Raw genomic sequence first — 17,052 nt, 5'->3', positions numbered from 1 at the left:
TGGGCAGACACGGGGCTCGGGACCAGCCTCCCCTCTGCTGGAGCACGTGCGCCAGCTCTGGGCGTGGGGGGCCCGCAAGGATGGGGGCCCGCAAGGATGGGGACCCGAAGCGCTCTGCACGCGGCGGGGGCAGATCTGAGCGCGCTCCTAGGGGACGCTCCCCTCCCCCTCACAGTGCCTCCCTGAGGGGCGGGGACGGGTCCCAATCTCCCTTCATCCCGAAGTCTCAGCAGCAGAGGCCCCTCCCTCCCAGCACCCGATCCTGGGTTTGGAGGCAGCCTGTCTCAGATGCCGTCCCGAACCCCTAGGACCGTGGTCACCAACTCCCACTTGGCGCTCCGTGGATGCCATTCCCCTTCCCTCCTCACTTCTCCCAGACTTTGCCTCTGTTTTCCTCAAAAATAACCCCGCTCACCCCCTCCCAAGGCTCGACGGGCCTCACTTAGTTCCACACCTGACAGCACGTGTAAATCCCAGCCCCAGATCCGTTAAAACTGAGTCAGATGCAGGAACGTGTTCCGGGGACCCTCCCTCCACCTGGGGGTTCTCCAGATACTCCCACGTGTTTCTGTGATGATCTGATCCCTGTGTCATTCTCCCTGAAGCCGAGGGTGCACAGCCCCTCATATACAGCTTCTTTCTAAATCCAGTCCACGGCGAGCACAGCAGGCTCGGGAAAGTGGCTCTCAGCTGGATAAACAAATGGGTATCTAAAAACAAGAGCCCTGCGCGTGCTTCGGAAGCTCCTGGTTCAGGTGAGGCCTCCCCAGCTCTGCCTCAAGGCCTCTGGAGATGTTTCCACGTCCGGCCAACTGACAAAACACGAACCACGTCCTCAGCCGCAGCATCCACGTGAATCAAACTGCCTGACACGTGATGACTCCAGCCCATTGATGGACAGGCGACCGGCCAAGCAAACAAGTCAGAAAATGCCTCTGACCAGGAACTCTACTTAAAATGGGCATGCTGACTTCACAGCAAAGTTAAGTAGGACTTCCTTCATACGCAGCCCAAGAAACAACATCCAGCGTACCCTAACTGGAAACACATGGAAAAGTTTATTTTCTCCAAAATATGACATCGTGAATGACGCAAGGAAACCGGACGTGCAGATTCACAGACAGGAAATACCGTACGAGGAAAACAACCTCCTGGTCCCCGAAAGACCTCTACTTGCGCAGATCTGTTTACAAGTCTAGCTTGTTAAACTGGAAGCACCATGGGGACAGGGGTCAACCGGTGTTACTGGTCCTTGCCCCAGGAATGCAGGGCACAGGGTGTGGGGTGGCTGCCCAGATGGGCGGGGTCAGAAGGAGGGAGGGACCACGGCTTTGTCATCTGCATGCACACAGCCCTACGCCCCCGGAGCACAGACATGCATCGTGCAAACAGCAGACTTGGCCTAGTTTTCCCTGCAAGAGGCAAAGGGCAGGTGAAATCTGAGACACCGCAGAGCAGAGGAGAGGCACTTACAGTTGCTCTAGAGAGGCAAGTCCCTTAAACGCTTGCCTGCCAACTGACTGGATCTCATTCTTGTACAGATAGCTGAAACAAGAAACACGGGAGGATTAGCACACGCACGCCAGGCCGTAACTCAGGGTGGAAGGAAGAATTCAGTTGGCACGTGGAGACAGTTTTCAAATTCATGATCGTATTAGGATACAAACAGAACGTTTACACAGTAGGTACAGTTCCTCCAAGGAGGCTCCCCTTCCCCTTTCTAAGGAAAACCTCCAACCGGAGATGATCAGACCACCGCCACGTCTTCAGGAAACTCACAGATTCTTGGAGGACAGCTTATGAGCAGCTGACAAAGCATTTGCTTGGAAGCCTGAAGAAAATAAAATCATTTCCCGAAAAACAGGTCAAATGCATTGAATATAGGCTCCTGTAACTGATACGGTTTCAAAATGCCCAGAGATAATCTGGGGAATAGAAATTACAGACTAAATTACGAAGACTACATATTCTGTTTTCCACTCAGAATCCCGTTCTCCTACAACAGAAGCAACCAAGGCTGATCAGAAGGGGCACCCGATGGGCCCACTGCCTGTTTCTTATGGCCTGCACGCTAAGAATGGTGCTTATGTTTCTAAATGGTTAAATATTTCGAAACACATGCAAATCACGTGACATTCACATTTCAGTGTCCGAAAATACAGTTCTGTTGGCACACGGCCATGCCGACTCATTTACTGTGGTCTACGGCTGACTTTGTGCCCCATGGAAACACAGACGTATGGTCCTCAAAGCCTCAAGCGTGTACTGCCCCGTCCTTTCCAGAAGAAGCTGGCCAGCTCCCGAAGGAACCCATCAAGGGTGAAGACTTTCACACCGAAGTATCCAATTCCACCAGAAACACAAAACCATGTGTGTGGGGTCCACCCATCCGTCCTGGACTTCAGAACACATGTCTACCGCGGCCGTCTGTATCAGACGTGGAGACACCTGCCCCGGGCATTTCTCCATCGCTGATGTGGGCAGAGGGACGGATCAAAATCCACACCTTTCCTATAGTGTAACTCAGGCAGATCCTTCTCTGCACACTGGATGCTCGGTGGCTGGGCTCTCACCTACCTACCCACTTAATAAACGATACCGCTTTGTCTCAATGCTTGTAACGTCGCCTACTTCATTTCCAGGACATGCGTTTTACTTAATAATATTTGGTGCACGGCCCAGTCTAACAGGACCTGATGTGCTGCCTTTAATCGCTGCAATCCTTCCAAGCGTTTTCCCTTCTCTCCCTGTGCAAATCTGCTGAGGCCACTTCAGCAAGAACTACAGGCCTTAACACAAACCAGCCAGAATTCCCCCTGAGACCGAGGCCCAGTGCCCGAAAGAGGCCTGGCACAGACATTACGCCTCCAGGCTGCCGGGTCTGAACCCTTGAACTGCCACCTACTGGCTGTGTGTCTTGAATAAGAATTAACGTCCTCTGCCTCAGTTCCTCCGTATGTAAGATGGAGTGAATAGCAGTACCTCACAGGATCACTGAAATTCAACAAATACATAGAGAGCTTTGGAATAGGGCCTCACACGTGCAACTCCTGTCCAGGTGTGAGTTGTTTCTGCTACTGCTAACCCTGTAGGAGGTGAGTCTGGAAAAGGTTTCTGTGCCTGTCTCTGAAACACACACAAGCAAAACAAAGTATCAACACGGACGTCACCTTGCGTGCACTTCAAGAAGATGAGCGTAAAGGATCCTGTCAAAGGGTACATGCAGTTGAACCAAGCTAGGACGTATGAATGCATGCTGGTAAGGACACTGGAGCGTACTCTGTTTTCCTAAGAATAACTCGGTATTGATCATGATCTAACAGTAAATCATACATAATTTTCTACTTCATCAGAGAGTTGACCCTTTGAATATGAGTTCTAACTACCTCAAGGGTTAATTTTCATCATCCGGAAAGCTTAATGAAGGCAAAGGTGTATTCCTTACCAGAAGTCACTGGAGCTCCAACACGTAAGGAACACTCAACCTCCAAAAATACACTTTGGCACTGATTAGATAAATACCAAGGCTGCAGTAATCAATAAACTGTGGAAGCCTTCTTAAACATTTAAGATGCATACCGCACGGTCTCCTAAGTCAGTGCCTGTCAGGATGGACCCTCCCGATGTGGTCTGGGAAGTCGGAGGAGAAGCCTGGGTCACGGGACACCTTCCCGCCACAGCTGCATCCCTGTCCTGGTGTCTGTTCTCACAGCGGTCCATCTCCACCCCCCCCCCCACCCCACCCCCGACCACTGCTCAGTCCATCCCGGTGACCCTGGAACCTACCGCGTGGGTGTCTCGGATGAGTTCAGGTGGGAGGGGGAAGGGTTGGCACGTGGATGCCTTGACAGGAAGCCCGTCAACAGACGAGGTTTAAAAGTATTATTTTAAAAAACTGTCTTAAGTGAAAAATGAAGTATCCCTAGCTACTAGGGTAAATGATAAGTTGCTCTTAAGTAATTCAAACCAAAAAAATAAAAAAAAAAGTAAAAAATTTCTTTTCTTAGAAACAGACTAAACATGCACACACACGCTGCAAATACTGGCTCTCAGTTAACGGACTTGCTTCTAAGAAATCCAGGCTTTCTTCTGGAGCTTACACAGCACTTAAAATCAAAAACCAAAACAAAACGTAAGTAAATAAATGAAAAGACCTTTCCCTCATTTTAAAAATGAGCAACAAAGCTCAGTGTGAACACTGGTAATGAAAAATCAATACACTGCATCAAAAGTGATGGAGGAAAGTGTGTAGACACAACACTTTCAGATTCTTTGTGGACGAAGATGTATTTAATAAAGAGTTAATGTTATCTCTTGCTCATAACCACTGTCTCACCTAAACTCAGCAGGACTTGGAGACATCCAGGCTCACTTAAGCCACACGTTTCCCCCCAGATCACTGATACCAATCCCTCAGTAAAATGGGTCTAGCTGAACAGTCCTAAAATTAAGAGTAATTTCCTCAAAGCACATGACACTTACTTCTAATCTGTTCAAACCAGCAATGTATTCAGTGTTTTGTTAAAGTTTCCAACTTCAAAATAAGTGCCTGCGAAGGTACTGGACCAGGCGAGGTCACTTCCTAACTGCAAAAGTGACTTCAACAAGCAGATGTTTTCAATGCTAATAAACTCATTAATTCAAATCAATTTCTAAAGGTAGAATAAAATTTAACTACATAAAAATAAGAGGTGAAATCACTTGGCGGAAGATAGGGAAAATTAGCAGGAATTAGTGACATTCCAGAGGGATCTGTCATTCCCATCTCACATCTCGCCCATCCCTGAAAGCTCAGATCCCACAAAATATGTCAGCTGTTCACACTGGCGGCTGAACATAACTTATCACCTTCCATCTCAAGAAGCGTCATATTTACCCGAGAATGATTTTCAGAGGTTATAGTTTTTAATTTTATTCAACCAATTTTACTTAAGGCTTAGTAGATAAACATTAGAAATCACGTAAGGCAGCACTTTATACTGATAACAGCTCATTTTAAAAGTCCCAACCAAATTTCACTCACCTTTCGAAAATAAAGCCTCTTTTTCGCATGAATGTATTTACAATAATTCATGAACAGTACAATATTTAGCTCAGTGAGTAAACAGTCCAAATACAGGTAACAGACTCCGGTGTAAAGAACTGGTCATGACTTACAGGTATTTTAGATTCTCCAAGTCTTCAAATGACCCACCAGGTATACTCTTGATCTGATTATTGTTGAGAAGCCTGTGAAAGAAAGTCTCAGTAAGAATTTAAAAAACAACACGCTTCTGAATTGTGTTACAATTAAGCCACAGCCCTAATACCGACGTTCGCTAAATGCAAATTAACACAAGCAAGAACACCGCTGGTGCTGGATGCTCCCAGCTGCTGGTTTCCTCAGGGAGCTGGTCCATATCAGCGCACACTGCTGCAGCTCTGCATACAGCGGAGAAGCAATCCCCTCTCTCCTGCACAAAGACGTCTCTCTTTATCCTGCCGTCTCTTCCATTTCCCCGCCAGCCAGCTGGGAGGCCCTCGCGGAGGTGCAGGGTGTCCCGGAGGTGGGTGTCTCACCATGGAGCTTTCCTTTTCACAGGGAGGGAGCTGGGGGCCGAAGCCACCTGTGTCCCCCCGACAAGGCTTACACGGCAGTGGTGAACGTTCCTGACCCCCAGGGCCTGCACAGAACAGTCACCTCCTGGGGCAGAAGGGCCAGAACCCGTCTCCGCCCACAGCATTCAGCACAGCCCATGGCAGCCTGGAGTTGGGGTCTAAACCCTGGGACACAGCTGGACAGCACCCCAACCCCACCAGGGCCCGTACTAGCTCAGAGGAGGGCCGTCCCCTCGACCCTGCAGTGGGAGACGTGACCAGCACAGGCCTGGATCACACCCAGACGATGGACAGGTTCACAGAGGTCAGATGAGACACACGGGGGCAAAGGTCATGACAGCCGCCAAGCCTGGGACCCAGTCCTGGCATCTTAACGAGCAAATCCCTCTGTCAGGCTCCACGGCAAAACCTCTCAGCCATGCCCACCCATAGGGGCCAATAGGGTCGACGTCCCTCAGCCTTCGGGATCTACCCCCAGGGGAAAGGTGTGATGATTTCTGAGACCCCAGCCTCGGGATGTACCCACAGGGAAAGGTGTGATAATTTTTTTTTTTTTTTTTTTTGCGGTACGCGGGCCTCTCACTGCTGTGGCCTCTCCCGTTGCGGAGCACAGGCTCCGGACGCGCAGGCTCAGCGGCCATGGCTCATGGGCCCAGCCACTCCACGGCACGTGGGATCTTCCCGGACCGGGGCACGAGCCCGCGTCCCCTGCATCGGCAGGTGGACTCTCAACCACTGCGCCACCAGGGGAGCCCCTGGTGTGATAATTTTGATATCTCTTTTCTACCGGCTCCTAGTACAATGTTTGGACTTACAATGTGTTCAAGTTTCTCAGCCCCCTGAAGGCCCCCGGCTGGATCTCTCTGATTCTGTTAAAGCGAAGATCCCTAAAAAGAGACAAGAAACGCATTTACGGAGAGAAATCTGCGATTGTCACTAGTTGTGTGTCATCTTTAAATATTCAGTTTCCAAGCAGCAATAAGGCATTTAAGAAATTAAACCTCCCTGTTCATTCCTTGGATGCATCAACCCTGGGCCAAGGCTAACAAAGACATGAATATTTGTCTGAATGACAGGTGGACGCTCTCACCTCACAGAGTTTGTTTAAACAATAATTATGGGGAGATAACAGGTTCCTTGGTCACCCATCCATCCATCTCCGCCAGCCCACGGGAACGCTCAGGGCTCAGTGTTAAGACAACACACAGGACGGATTTGCAGGGCCTCAAGAAGGGAGTCACCCCTGGAGCAGGCATGGAAACACCGGGGTTCCCTCCGGTAACCTCTGAGCTGGAACTCACTCCCCCAGTAAGGACATTTAGCCCGAACGCTCAGAGCCACAAAGCTCATTCAGCGTGTGAGCTGGAAAAACAAGGCTCTTTCATGTGTGAATCTTAACACGGTAGATAAAATTAAATGCACAAGTAGAAGAGTGGATGGAGGGAGGGCCTGAGCAGCCCAGGAGAGACCAGAGCCTGAGGCAGAAGCCGGCCCAGCCGCAGGAGACGCACGGACACGGGGCAGGCCTGCGGGGCTCAGGCCGGGGCCAGGAGTGCCGGGACAGAAGGTCTGCTGAGATGCCCGCTCCCACCCTCCCCCAGCTTGACTTAAAAGCTATCAGTTGACCAAGTATGAAAGTCACTGACAACTAAACACAAAGACCCCTTTCTTGACCAAAGAGTCTTAGAAAAATTAAAATGCCTTCCTCACAGGCTGAACCCCTTCCATCACAGCCCAACAGCGATCCTGACGGGCTGAACTGTGTCCCCACCAATTCACAAGTTGAAGCCGGACTCCCAGGATCTCAGAACGTGATGTTATTTGGGGATAGAGTCCTTCCCGAGGTGACCAAGCTCCAGTGAGGTCACAGGGGTGGCCCTGGTCCAAGACAGCCGGTGTCCTTGTAAAAAGGGGAGATTTGGAGACGGGCACACGGGGGAAGGCCAAGGACCGCGGCAAACCTCCAGAGCCGGGCGGCGGGGGGCGTGGAGGCACGGCCTGGCTCAGAATCCCCCTCGCGGCCACAGAAGGAACCCACCCTGCCAGTTGACCGTGGACGCCCAGCCTCTGGGACTCTGGGAGAACAGATTCCTGTCCTGTGGGTGGTGCTTCGATAGGGCGGCCACAGGAAACTCCCATGGGTATCCTGGTCCAGGTCACGAGTGGACATCTCTCCTACGATATTTACTGAGCCCTTTCAGTGTTCATCATCTTTTCAGGAATCGGAGTATGTTGACCCGATTCAACAGCTCTGACTGATGACAGAACTGGTTTGAGTTTGCGGTGGAGGCTTCTCGGAAAGCGCTTGTTTGAGTGGCTGAAACCACCGTGTCGGTGTCGGGCAGCGAGTGCAACGCACGGCCTTCGGGCATTCGCTACCTCGCTCTAGGTCAAGTCCTCGGGACCCAGGCAAACGGTCAGCGCCTGACCCTCACCCGGGTTCACTCTCTTTGGAGACCCTGTTGCCCACCAGCATGCTCCCCCAGGACCCCTCCTCCCCTGCACAGACAGGCTTGCTTTCTAATAAAGAGTAATTTACGTTCATGTTCAGAACAGAGCGCGCGGCCCCCTTGGGGGGGAGCTGGGAAGGGGAGGGCAGATGGGGCCAGCGCCCCTGCGGATCCTAACGCTCCCCGCACTTCCTGCTTTCTTCTCGACTTCAGAGGGCTAAGGTGGCCCTGTCAGCGTCTGGTTCTGTCCCCCAAGAGCTTAACACTGGTCCTTCAAGCCCCGCTCATGCCCTGATCCTAGCGCACCGCCAGGTCCGTCCACTTTCCCCGGACAAGGTGCAACATCAAGCCCACCTCCTTCTCTCCTCTACCACCAATGCTTGGCCAGGCCCGGCCACGCCTGCAAACCCGACCTTACTCTTGGACTGGACGCCGTCCATGACTGGCCAGCCCACTGCTCCCGTCACCGTAACAAAGCTCCTGACCGGGACTGCGGCGGACTTTCCGGTGGGCCCCGTCCACCCCTCCTAATGCTTCAGGCCCATGGGCAGCCTGCATGGAGGACCCAGGTCCCCCGACCAGGCATGCAGCCTGCAGACCTCTAAGTGGACCGTGTGCCCAACCCACTGCCAGCGCTGGGTGAGGGGCCTTTCAGGGCTGCCACGTGCGCCTCCACGTGGCCCACACGGTGCATCACAGCCAGACAGAACTTTCGTTTCCATTTCCTGCAACACATAAACGGTTCCAAAGCGTTATCACTAGTAAGTAATTAACTGTTCATCGAGGCGCGTCTGGAGGCCACATCCCTGCCCCTCACAGCTTGCCCTCCTTCCCGGTCGCTCTTCAGGGTTACTCTACCTCACCCTTCCACTGTTTCCTTTGGAAAATCTAAGCAAATAGAACGTGTGTCTATTTCCCTCCCTTTCTTGCACAAAAGGCAGCTCACTGTGAACACGCTTCTTCCCCCGGGATAAACTGCGGAGCTTCCCGCAGCTGTGTGTGGACACGCCCGCACCTCCTTCCGGGCAGCGACCGCGGCCTGTGCTCGGGCCACCTGGGAGGGCCGCTCCAGGCCGTCACGGGCAGTACCCGGGACTGGCTCTCTGGACCCATCAATTCACACTGTTGCTGAGGTATTCACGGAATCGATTCCTAGAAAGGCGTGGCTGGGCCGAAGGATAAACAGGCGTCATGACAGCTGACATCTCTGGGCTTGCTAAGTGCCCATCACCTCCATAAACACACGGGGTCCACACACGCCATGCGCTGTGGGAGCCCGGCGTGGCGCGGGAGCGGGTGACCTGCGGGAACCAGGCCCGGGCACTGCCTTTCATCCTCTGCTCCCAGCATGTGGCTGAGCAGTGAGGGCTCCAGGAGGCTGGAGACTGGAGACAAAGCAGCCCAAGGGCGACTGCACGTCCAGACCAGGCGGCCAGGCCCCCCAGAGCCAGGGGCTGGTGCAGCCGGCGAGCAGGCAAAGGTTAAGGGCAGGCTGTGCACTGAGGGAGGGACACAGTCGGCGGGGGAGGCCCCAGGCTGAGAGGCGTGGCCACTGCTGATGGGAGGGGCCTGGAGGAGTAAAGTGACAGTAGGCGGTCCGGTGACAGGCCTGAGGGCCCAGCGGCAGGCACATGCACCACGCTTCCCGCGCTCACCTCCACCTGCCTAAGCACTCGGAGCCCTCGCCAACCACATCCCTAAGGGCCGACTGGGGTGCGTCCGTCAGAAACACGGCGCCCAAGCACGGGGTCTCCCAGGCCAGGTCTGAGCGGCGCGGATGTCAGTGGGACCTGACCTCACCCCGCCTATGCCTGCCAGCTATGCTAGGAAGGCAAGGCCCGACGCCCCTCTTTCCGGGCAGACCCCAGAGCAGTGTCTGCAGGGAGCAGCCTAGAAGGATGGGTAATGCCACCTCCGGTCACCCTAATACTTGCCCACCGCTCCCCCTAAAAGGGTGGCCTCCCCAAGGTCAGTGCTTCTCTCCTCCGAGGGACGTGAGGGCTCAGGAACCAATGCCCTTGTCTTTGACCCCCAGGCCCCGGGAAGGAGAGAGAGCCTGAACGTCACCCCCTCGACGGGAGCTGTGTCTCTAGGTGGTAAAGTGATGGGTCAGGTGTTTTCTGGCATCACCCGCTTCACTGCAGAGTTGGGTTCACCTACGTTCATGACAGTCAACCACAGGACTCACTTTTAGTCCCCCCCCCAATCCAGTACTGATGCTGCTGATTTTTAAAATATAATTTAACGCAGGGCTTCCCTGGTGGCTCAGTGGTTAAGAATCCACCTACCAATGCAGGAGACACGGGTTCGAGCCCCGGTCCGGGAAGATCCCATGTGCCACGGAGCAACTAAGTCTGTGCGCCACAACTACTGAGCCTGCGCTCTAGAGCCCGCGAGCCACAACTATTGAGCCTGCGTGCCGCAACTAGTGAAGCCCGTGCTCCGCCACAAGAGAAGCCACCGCAGTGAGAAGCCCGCACACCGCAACGAAGAGTAGCCCCCGCTCGCCTCAACTAGAGAAAGCCCGCACGCAGCAACGAAGACCCAACGCAGCCTAAGTAAATAAATAAATTTAAATATGTGTGTGTATATATATATAATTTAACTCAATTCAGTATTTACTGAGTAGCTTTGAAAAAACAGGGGTCACGGCTAAAAATCACAGAATGTTGAGACACTATGATACATGTATTTTTATTGGTTTTCATCTCTTCCTCCTTTCACATACAACAATAGAAGAAATAACTAAAGGAATTAGGGGGAAAGGAAACAGGACAGATGGAGAAGCAGACGCTGGTGGCGGGATGCAGGTCTGGCTCAGAGTATCCCAGCCGCCAGTGCAGAGACAGCCTGATCAAGTACACGATCACGAGCTCCAAAGAGCCCTCGGCACACTGCCCGGGAGAAGTGAAGCTTTACCGATGCTAAGACACAGGCAAAGCTTCTCACAAACACTGGGCACGCAGGTGTACCTCCCGAGCACAGGCCTCGTGACTGGCTCTGCGTGTGTGCCGCCCCCTCCCTGTGCGCACTGGCAGGACTTCAGCGTGTGATTCGGGCGAGCAGTTACAGAACTTCATCCTGTCCATGCAAGTGCATCCTTCCGGCCTCCGAGGCCTCCCCGGACCCTGATTTGTATCAAGGACTCACTAATCCTCCCAGGAGTGTGTCACCTACAGGTGTCATAGGCACACACTCTCCTTCTTCACTCAAATTACTGAAATTTAAAAAAAAACAAAACAGGGGCTTCCCTGGTGGTCCAGCGGTTAAGAATCCGCCTTCCAACGCAGGGGACGCGGGTTCGATCCATGATCGGGGAACTAAGATCCCACGTACCGCAGGGCAACTGAGCCCGTGCGCCACAACTACTGAGCCCGCGTGCCACAGCTAGAGAGAAGCCCACACGCCGCAACTAAGACCGATGCAGCCAAATAAATATAAAAAATTAATTAAAAAACAAAACAAAAAACCAAAATCAGAAATGTAGGTCAGCAAAGGAAAAAGCAGCGTCCGATGGTGAAGAGCACGTGGGTCCCGGTCAGAGGTTGGGGAGAGGCCACACGGGGCCAGGTATTCTGGACGAGGGACAGTGACAGAACCTGCACTTGCGCCCATCACAGGGGGACAGCCCTGCTCCAGCGGGACCCAGGGCCTGGACACACCGTCTCTGCATGTGCAGGGTGCTCTCGGACACCGGATGGTCCAGCGTCCACTGCAACAATATGACACCCCATCCCTCCTGAGGGCCCAGGGTGACCACGCGTCCTGGCTGCCCGTGAGGCCCCAGGACACAGCCCTCAGCCCCACACCTATTAAAAACCGCTTCACTTTCAGGAGTAGAACCGTCAGGGGCCAGGAAGTCCTGGCTGCCCAGGTTCTGCCCCTTGTCCTTCTTGCCGTGGCACGAGGTGACCCACAGAGGTCAGCGGCTGACCCGCCACCGTGGCAAAAGGCCAGGCTGCTGGGTCTGCTTTTTCCTCCCGCTGTGCCGTGGCCTCTTCCGCAAACACAGAAAACGTTATGTCGTCGACGTGGCAGCAGAGCCCGGTTGCCAGGGAAACGCCTGTACTTATCGGTGACAGAGTGGCCCTTGTGCGGTCAGTTGTGCAGACGGCACTCCGGGCCTGGCTTCTTTGGATGACGTCCAGGGCACCAGAGAACAGGCGGGCCCTCCCCACACAGGAGTCTCAGGGCGCAGGGAGAGGGGCCCCGGCGGAATCGTGCCTGCTGCCCCCCCCCCAAGGGCTGGCGCTCCCGTCGAGGGGAGCGGGCGTCGGGGTCTCTAGAGAACTTCCCTCTGGAGCCCTCCCAGGAGGTGGGTAATGTGCAGGCCCCTGGGTGCCGGGGGTGCCCGATGGGCGAGTCCTTTATTCTCCAGGAACAGCTCTGAACTTCCTGCTGCGTCTGCTCTTCATCCAGAACCTCAGGTCCCAGAAAAAGGCCACACGGACAGAGGAGGGATGTGGGTGCTTGCGACACAATTGGCTAAGTGTTTCATCTTTTTGTCGTCTCCCCTTCCAGGATGTAAGCACATGGAACCAGGGGCCCATCTCTTGTCTCGAGAGCACGGAACCTGCTTGGAGGGGCTCCCTCAGTGCTGCTGACGGACGGACCCGGGACGGGCCCTGAGCTGCTGCCGTCTCCGGGCCAACGGGTCCTCCTGCGCGGCCGCCTCCCACTCCTGGGGAGGGGGACTAAAACACGGCTCGGGGGTCGGCAGCCCTTCACACGGGACGGGGGACGCACTCCGAGGGGCAGCAGCGTCCACACTCTGCTAGGCCCTCAACCCACCGCCCCAGCTCAGCGTCCTGAAGGTGGAACCTGAATTAGGTCAACTCTTCCACCTTCTGAACCTTCTGATCAACTCGGTAAAGTCTGGTTCACTGAGTCATGTGTATGAAAAAAGAGAAAACGGGAAGGAAAAAAAAAAAAAAAGCCATTGTTTTCTCCTGATAGAGAATTTTTAAAACACTGAATGGTTCAAAGCCCAGGACAGAAAACTACTTCACAAGAAAACGGACTTTAGGAAACAAACCAAGGTATTGATTCATCCAAAGGAAGCACACATGGAAGAGCGTTTACTCCGGTTTTGGTTTTAGGTTTCGTACAGCTAAAAAGAGAAGCGAGGGAGAGCTTAGAGTGTTTTGGCAACTGGGAGTGAGAAGTGAGCTCCCACCTCGGAGAGGACCCTGGTTTCCACCTGATGGCCCGCACAGACCACGGGACAGCCAACATGTCCGTGACCCTTAAAGCATCACTGCATCACTGCTGCTGACAACCGAGGGCAGTTCAGTGCTGGAGGGGGGGGCTTTGGGGACAGCCCTCAGCAAACAGCGTTCAAGAGATGCACTGCCCCTGCAACCTCTCCAGCCCGCCAGGAGTCAGCAGGGATGCTGCTCATTTGAGGACCATTCGGTTCATCGCCTTGCCACTGCACTTGGACCGTTGGGTCATTTGTTAAGAACCTCCTTGGTGTCACCATCGCCGGGCCCCCAGGGAGCACTCGAGGGGCCCAACTCCAGCCCAGATCCCATTCCTCCCCTCCCAGAACCGGGGAAGGTCCCAGAGGAAGGCGCAGCTGGCTGTGCTCTGAGACCAGCCACGTGGGCCCAGGCAGTGACCCTGTCCCCTAAAAGGCTGGGCAGAAAGATGATGGGATTCGGTCCCACACGGTCTCCATGGCAACCCCTCCACGCCATTGTCACGGCTACACAGCCGAAGGCGGTGCCACAGTAAGGGACCTGATCATGCACAGCTGTGATCACACACTGAGGTTTGAAACTCAAAAGACTACGCCATCAGGAAGCGCTACTCTTCTGTTTTCAACTCTTTAAAAATGTAAAATGCAGAGTTCACAGGACAGCAAAAGCAGGCGCTGGCTGCTCCGGGTCTGGACGAGGGTGCGGTGAGGCAGGTGTCTGCCCACCGTCCCAGGAGATTGACTGTTCCTGGGCCTCCGTGTCAGCAGCATCGTTCTGGGCCACGTGCAAATGTAAAGCCTCCCCCCCACCACCCCCGCACCGCCTCACAAATGAACAAAATGTATCTACTGGTTCACGCACTGCAGGCTGTGTCCTCTGGGAAAAATGCCCAAACTTCTCCCATGGCTGTTTATAAAATGAAATCAGTGTTTTTCTTGCTTTCCAGACCAAAAAATGGCCATAGCTGTGTACCAAAGACTTCTCTCTCCCAAGGCTCTTTCACGGCATCCCAGGACGCCCCCATGCAGGGGGCGAAGCCGAAGATAGCAGTGCAATTAGGGGAAAAGGCCCCCCTCTGTCTCTCAAGCAAACGCGGAGCCGAAACAGCAGCCTGGACGAGCGTGAAATCCGTTCTGCCCAGCGCGGCGCGTCAGTGAAGACACGGTGGCCTGACGCCCTTCTAGAGAGCAACAGCCTAGGAAGCAGTGCGCACACACGCCAGCAGAACCCGGCCCAGGCGTGGGAAACGGAGCTCCGCTTCTGCTGGAGAACAGGAGCAGGTGCGGGTGAGCGCGTCTCCGCGTGGGCGGGGTCTCTGCAACACCGCAGCTCCCCTGTCCCCCGCAAGGGGTCTCGGGGTCTCTGCCGGGCCCGGCTTCGCGCTCCAGCCCGTGGAAGCCCGAGGGGCTGCAGGGGTGAAGACACGGGCCTGGGCCCTGGTCTCGCCCTGAGCGGCCACCGCAAGCCTTGCGCCCATCCAAGGGGCCCCGAAAGCCTTCCGTCCAGGTCTCACGTGGGACATGGTGCCCACGTGTGTCCACAGACACACCTCCTCCAGGACAGGGCGCCCTGAGAGCTGCTCTGCGTGGGTGGATCAGTTTCCGAGTCAGGCACCAGGCAGGTCCAGATTCAAATCCCTGCTCTGCTCTTCCCTGGCTGTGCAATCCTGGACAAATGCCTTGACTTCTCTGATCCTTCCTCGGTTTGCTCATCTGCGGGATAAGCGGATGATGTCCCTGCCTCTCCTGTGAGGACCACATGAACTGAGACCAGCGAAGCAGGAAACGGGCCGGGGACAGGACCAGAGAGGCGGCAGCAGGCGGGGGTGGTGGGCACAGGTCACAGGTGCACCGAGTGCGTGGCAGCCCGGAAAGGGACGGGCCACCTCCCGCTGGTGTGCGCGGTGAGCCTTCATGTCACACTCAGAGGAGAGGTTCAGAGAAGGCAGTTAACTGGCCTGAAACCACACAGCCCACCTGGGCAGCCTACAGGGGGGCCGGGGGCCTCATCCTCCACGCCAAAAGCGTGTCCCCCCTTCCCCAGGCACAGTCCCACCAGCCCCCATCAACGTGACCTGAAGACATCAGAGCAGCACCCAGCAAGCCCCAGTTTCCACCTGGTGTAGATGCAGGCGCGGCTGGAAAGACTTGTGTGATTTCAGCACAGCATTCCTCTGGGGCGCCAAAGCCACCCCAAGTCCATGTCTAGAAACCCGGCCGTGTGAGACTTCCCTCCCACTGCCCATCCCCCAGCAGGTCTCTACCCAGCGAGGAGTCCACAGCGCGTTCCCCGGTCCGACGCCCCCGGATCAGCACACTTTCAGCCACGGCAGGTGGATCCAGCCAGTCTCAGCGGCTTTCCTGACTGGTAACCACGCCAGCAAGAACAAGGGATGCTGTACACCACGGGGAAGACTCCACGGGCCAGCTCCGGAGACTCGCCTCATTTACCTGATGGTGAAACCGCTGACATGGGCAAGTCCTATTTACAGCGGAGTCTCATGCAGAAGGAATCACAGAATTAGAACAGCCGCCCGGCGGGACGGGCAGATCAGGAACCACCAGAAGAGACGCCAAAGCACCTGCTGACGGGCCTGGCCTCTCCTTGGCTCCGCACGCGCTCAAGGCACCATCCACGCGCACGGACCCCGACCCCGCGCCCTGCAGGGCTGGTCAGACTAAATGGACGGACACCAGCGGCCCAGCATGTCCACGGCTGCCACCTGCCGCCCGGTCCTGGCTCCGCCCCTGACTTGCCACCTGCCGGGCACAGACATCAATCAGCCCACAGCCGTGCCGTGGCCTCACCTGGAAACCAGACGCTCAGTGAGTCAGGACGGAGACCACGTGCCTGGAAAACGGCCACCTCGGGGTGAGCGGGGAGAGGCGCACAGGGACCCGCTGACACCACCCCTGGGTCACCAAGGTGATCCGGGCACAGAGGAAAGCTCACAGACGGAGAAGCAGATGGGACAGGTGGAGGGAGGGGCAGGGTGCACACAGGCACACAGGTGTTCTCCTCGTGGAGGGTCAGGACATCAGTAATACAGAAGTAAGTCCACGGACGCCCTGGGAAGAGACAAAGTTTCTATGCCCCAAGGGTTATGGGATGCAGGATAGAAAAGTATTTTTCTTTTCCTTACCGTGTTAAAAAATCTTAAATGAACGATCACGCTTATATAATAGCACATAACTAAAAGATGTTTTTTTCCCTTTCCTTGTTAAACGTAATTTTAAACAAAGTAATCAAGTTTTGGGCTCAAGCAATAAAAACTCATTCAACATCTTGCAGCCTCGACCAGGAACAGAGGCACCACACCCACTGGCTCTTCTCTGAGAGTCTCTCTCCCGGGCCAGAGGTGCCTTCACAGGCGTCCAGGTGTCCAGGTGTCCGCGCTCCAGCCACCCCCCTGCCCCACCTCTGCCCTCTCTGCTTCGTTGGAGCTCTGGGCCTCTAATGGGCTTTTATGGCTGCCCTGGACCCTCACAGCACAGCCTGCCAGCCTCAGCTCCACTGCTGACTGTTTATTCCCTTAGTATTTTCTAGTTCCTGTTCCCCAGAGAGACATCTGTCTGAGCTAAGCCTGATTACAAGTAACCGGCCAGCACGGGGACTGACTGTCTTGGATCTGGTGTCCACCTGGATCCAACCAGCTACGGCTGAGAGAACCAGGGTCATGCGACACTCGACACGGACCGGCATCAGTCAGGGTTCCCTGGAGAAACAGAACCAACAGGACGTGTGTGTGCGTGTGTGTGGGGGGGGTGGTGCGCATGTACAGAGAGAGACTGAGATTGGTTTCT

The 17,052-nt window shown here is 55.0% G+C and overlaps 1 protein-coding gene across 1 annotated transcript in view; it reads right to left on the bottom strand.

Moving 5' to 3' along the window:
- The window catches only part of PXDN (peroxidasin), a 63,498-nt gene that overhangs the window by 33,648 nt on the left and 12,798 nt on the right, over window positions 1-17,052 (bottom strand). Inside the window, exons 2-4 of the mRNA XM_065891098.1 lie at window positions 6,414-6,485; window positions 5,158-5,229; window positions 1,474-1,545 (exon numbers count right to left, since the gene is read on the bottom strand). Coding sequence (XP_065747170.1) covers window positions 1,474-1,545; window positions 5,158-5,229; window positions 6,414-6,485 — 216 coding nt within the window. The remainder of the gene's footprint in view (window positions 1-1,473; window positions 1,546-5,157; window positions 5,230-6,413; window positions 6,486-17,052) is intronic.

The sequence above is a fragment of the Phocoena phocoena genome, chromosome 14 (genome assembly GCF_963924675.1).
Source record: "Phocoena phocoena chromosome 14, mPhoPho1.1, whole genome shotgun sequence".
NCBI lineage: Eukaryota > Metazoa > Chordata > Mammalia > Artiodactyla > Phocoenidae > Phocoena > Phocoena phocoena.
Note: the sequence above shows the minus strand (reverse complement) of the source record. Positions and strands in the feature narration are given on the sequence as shown.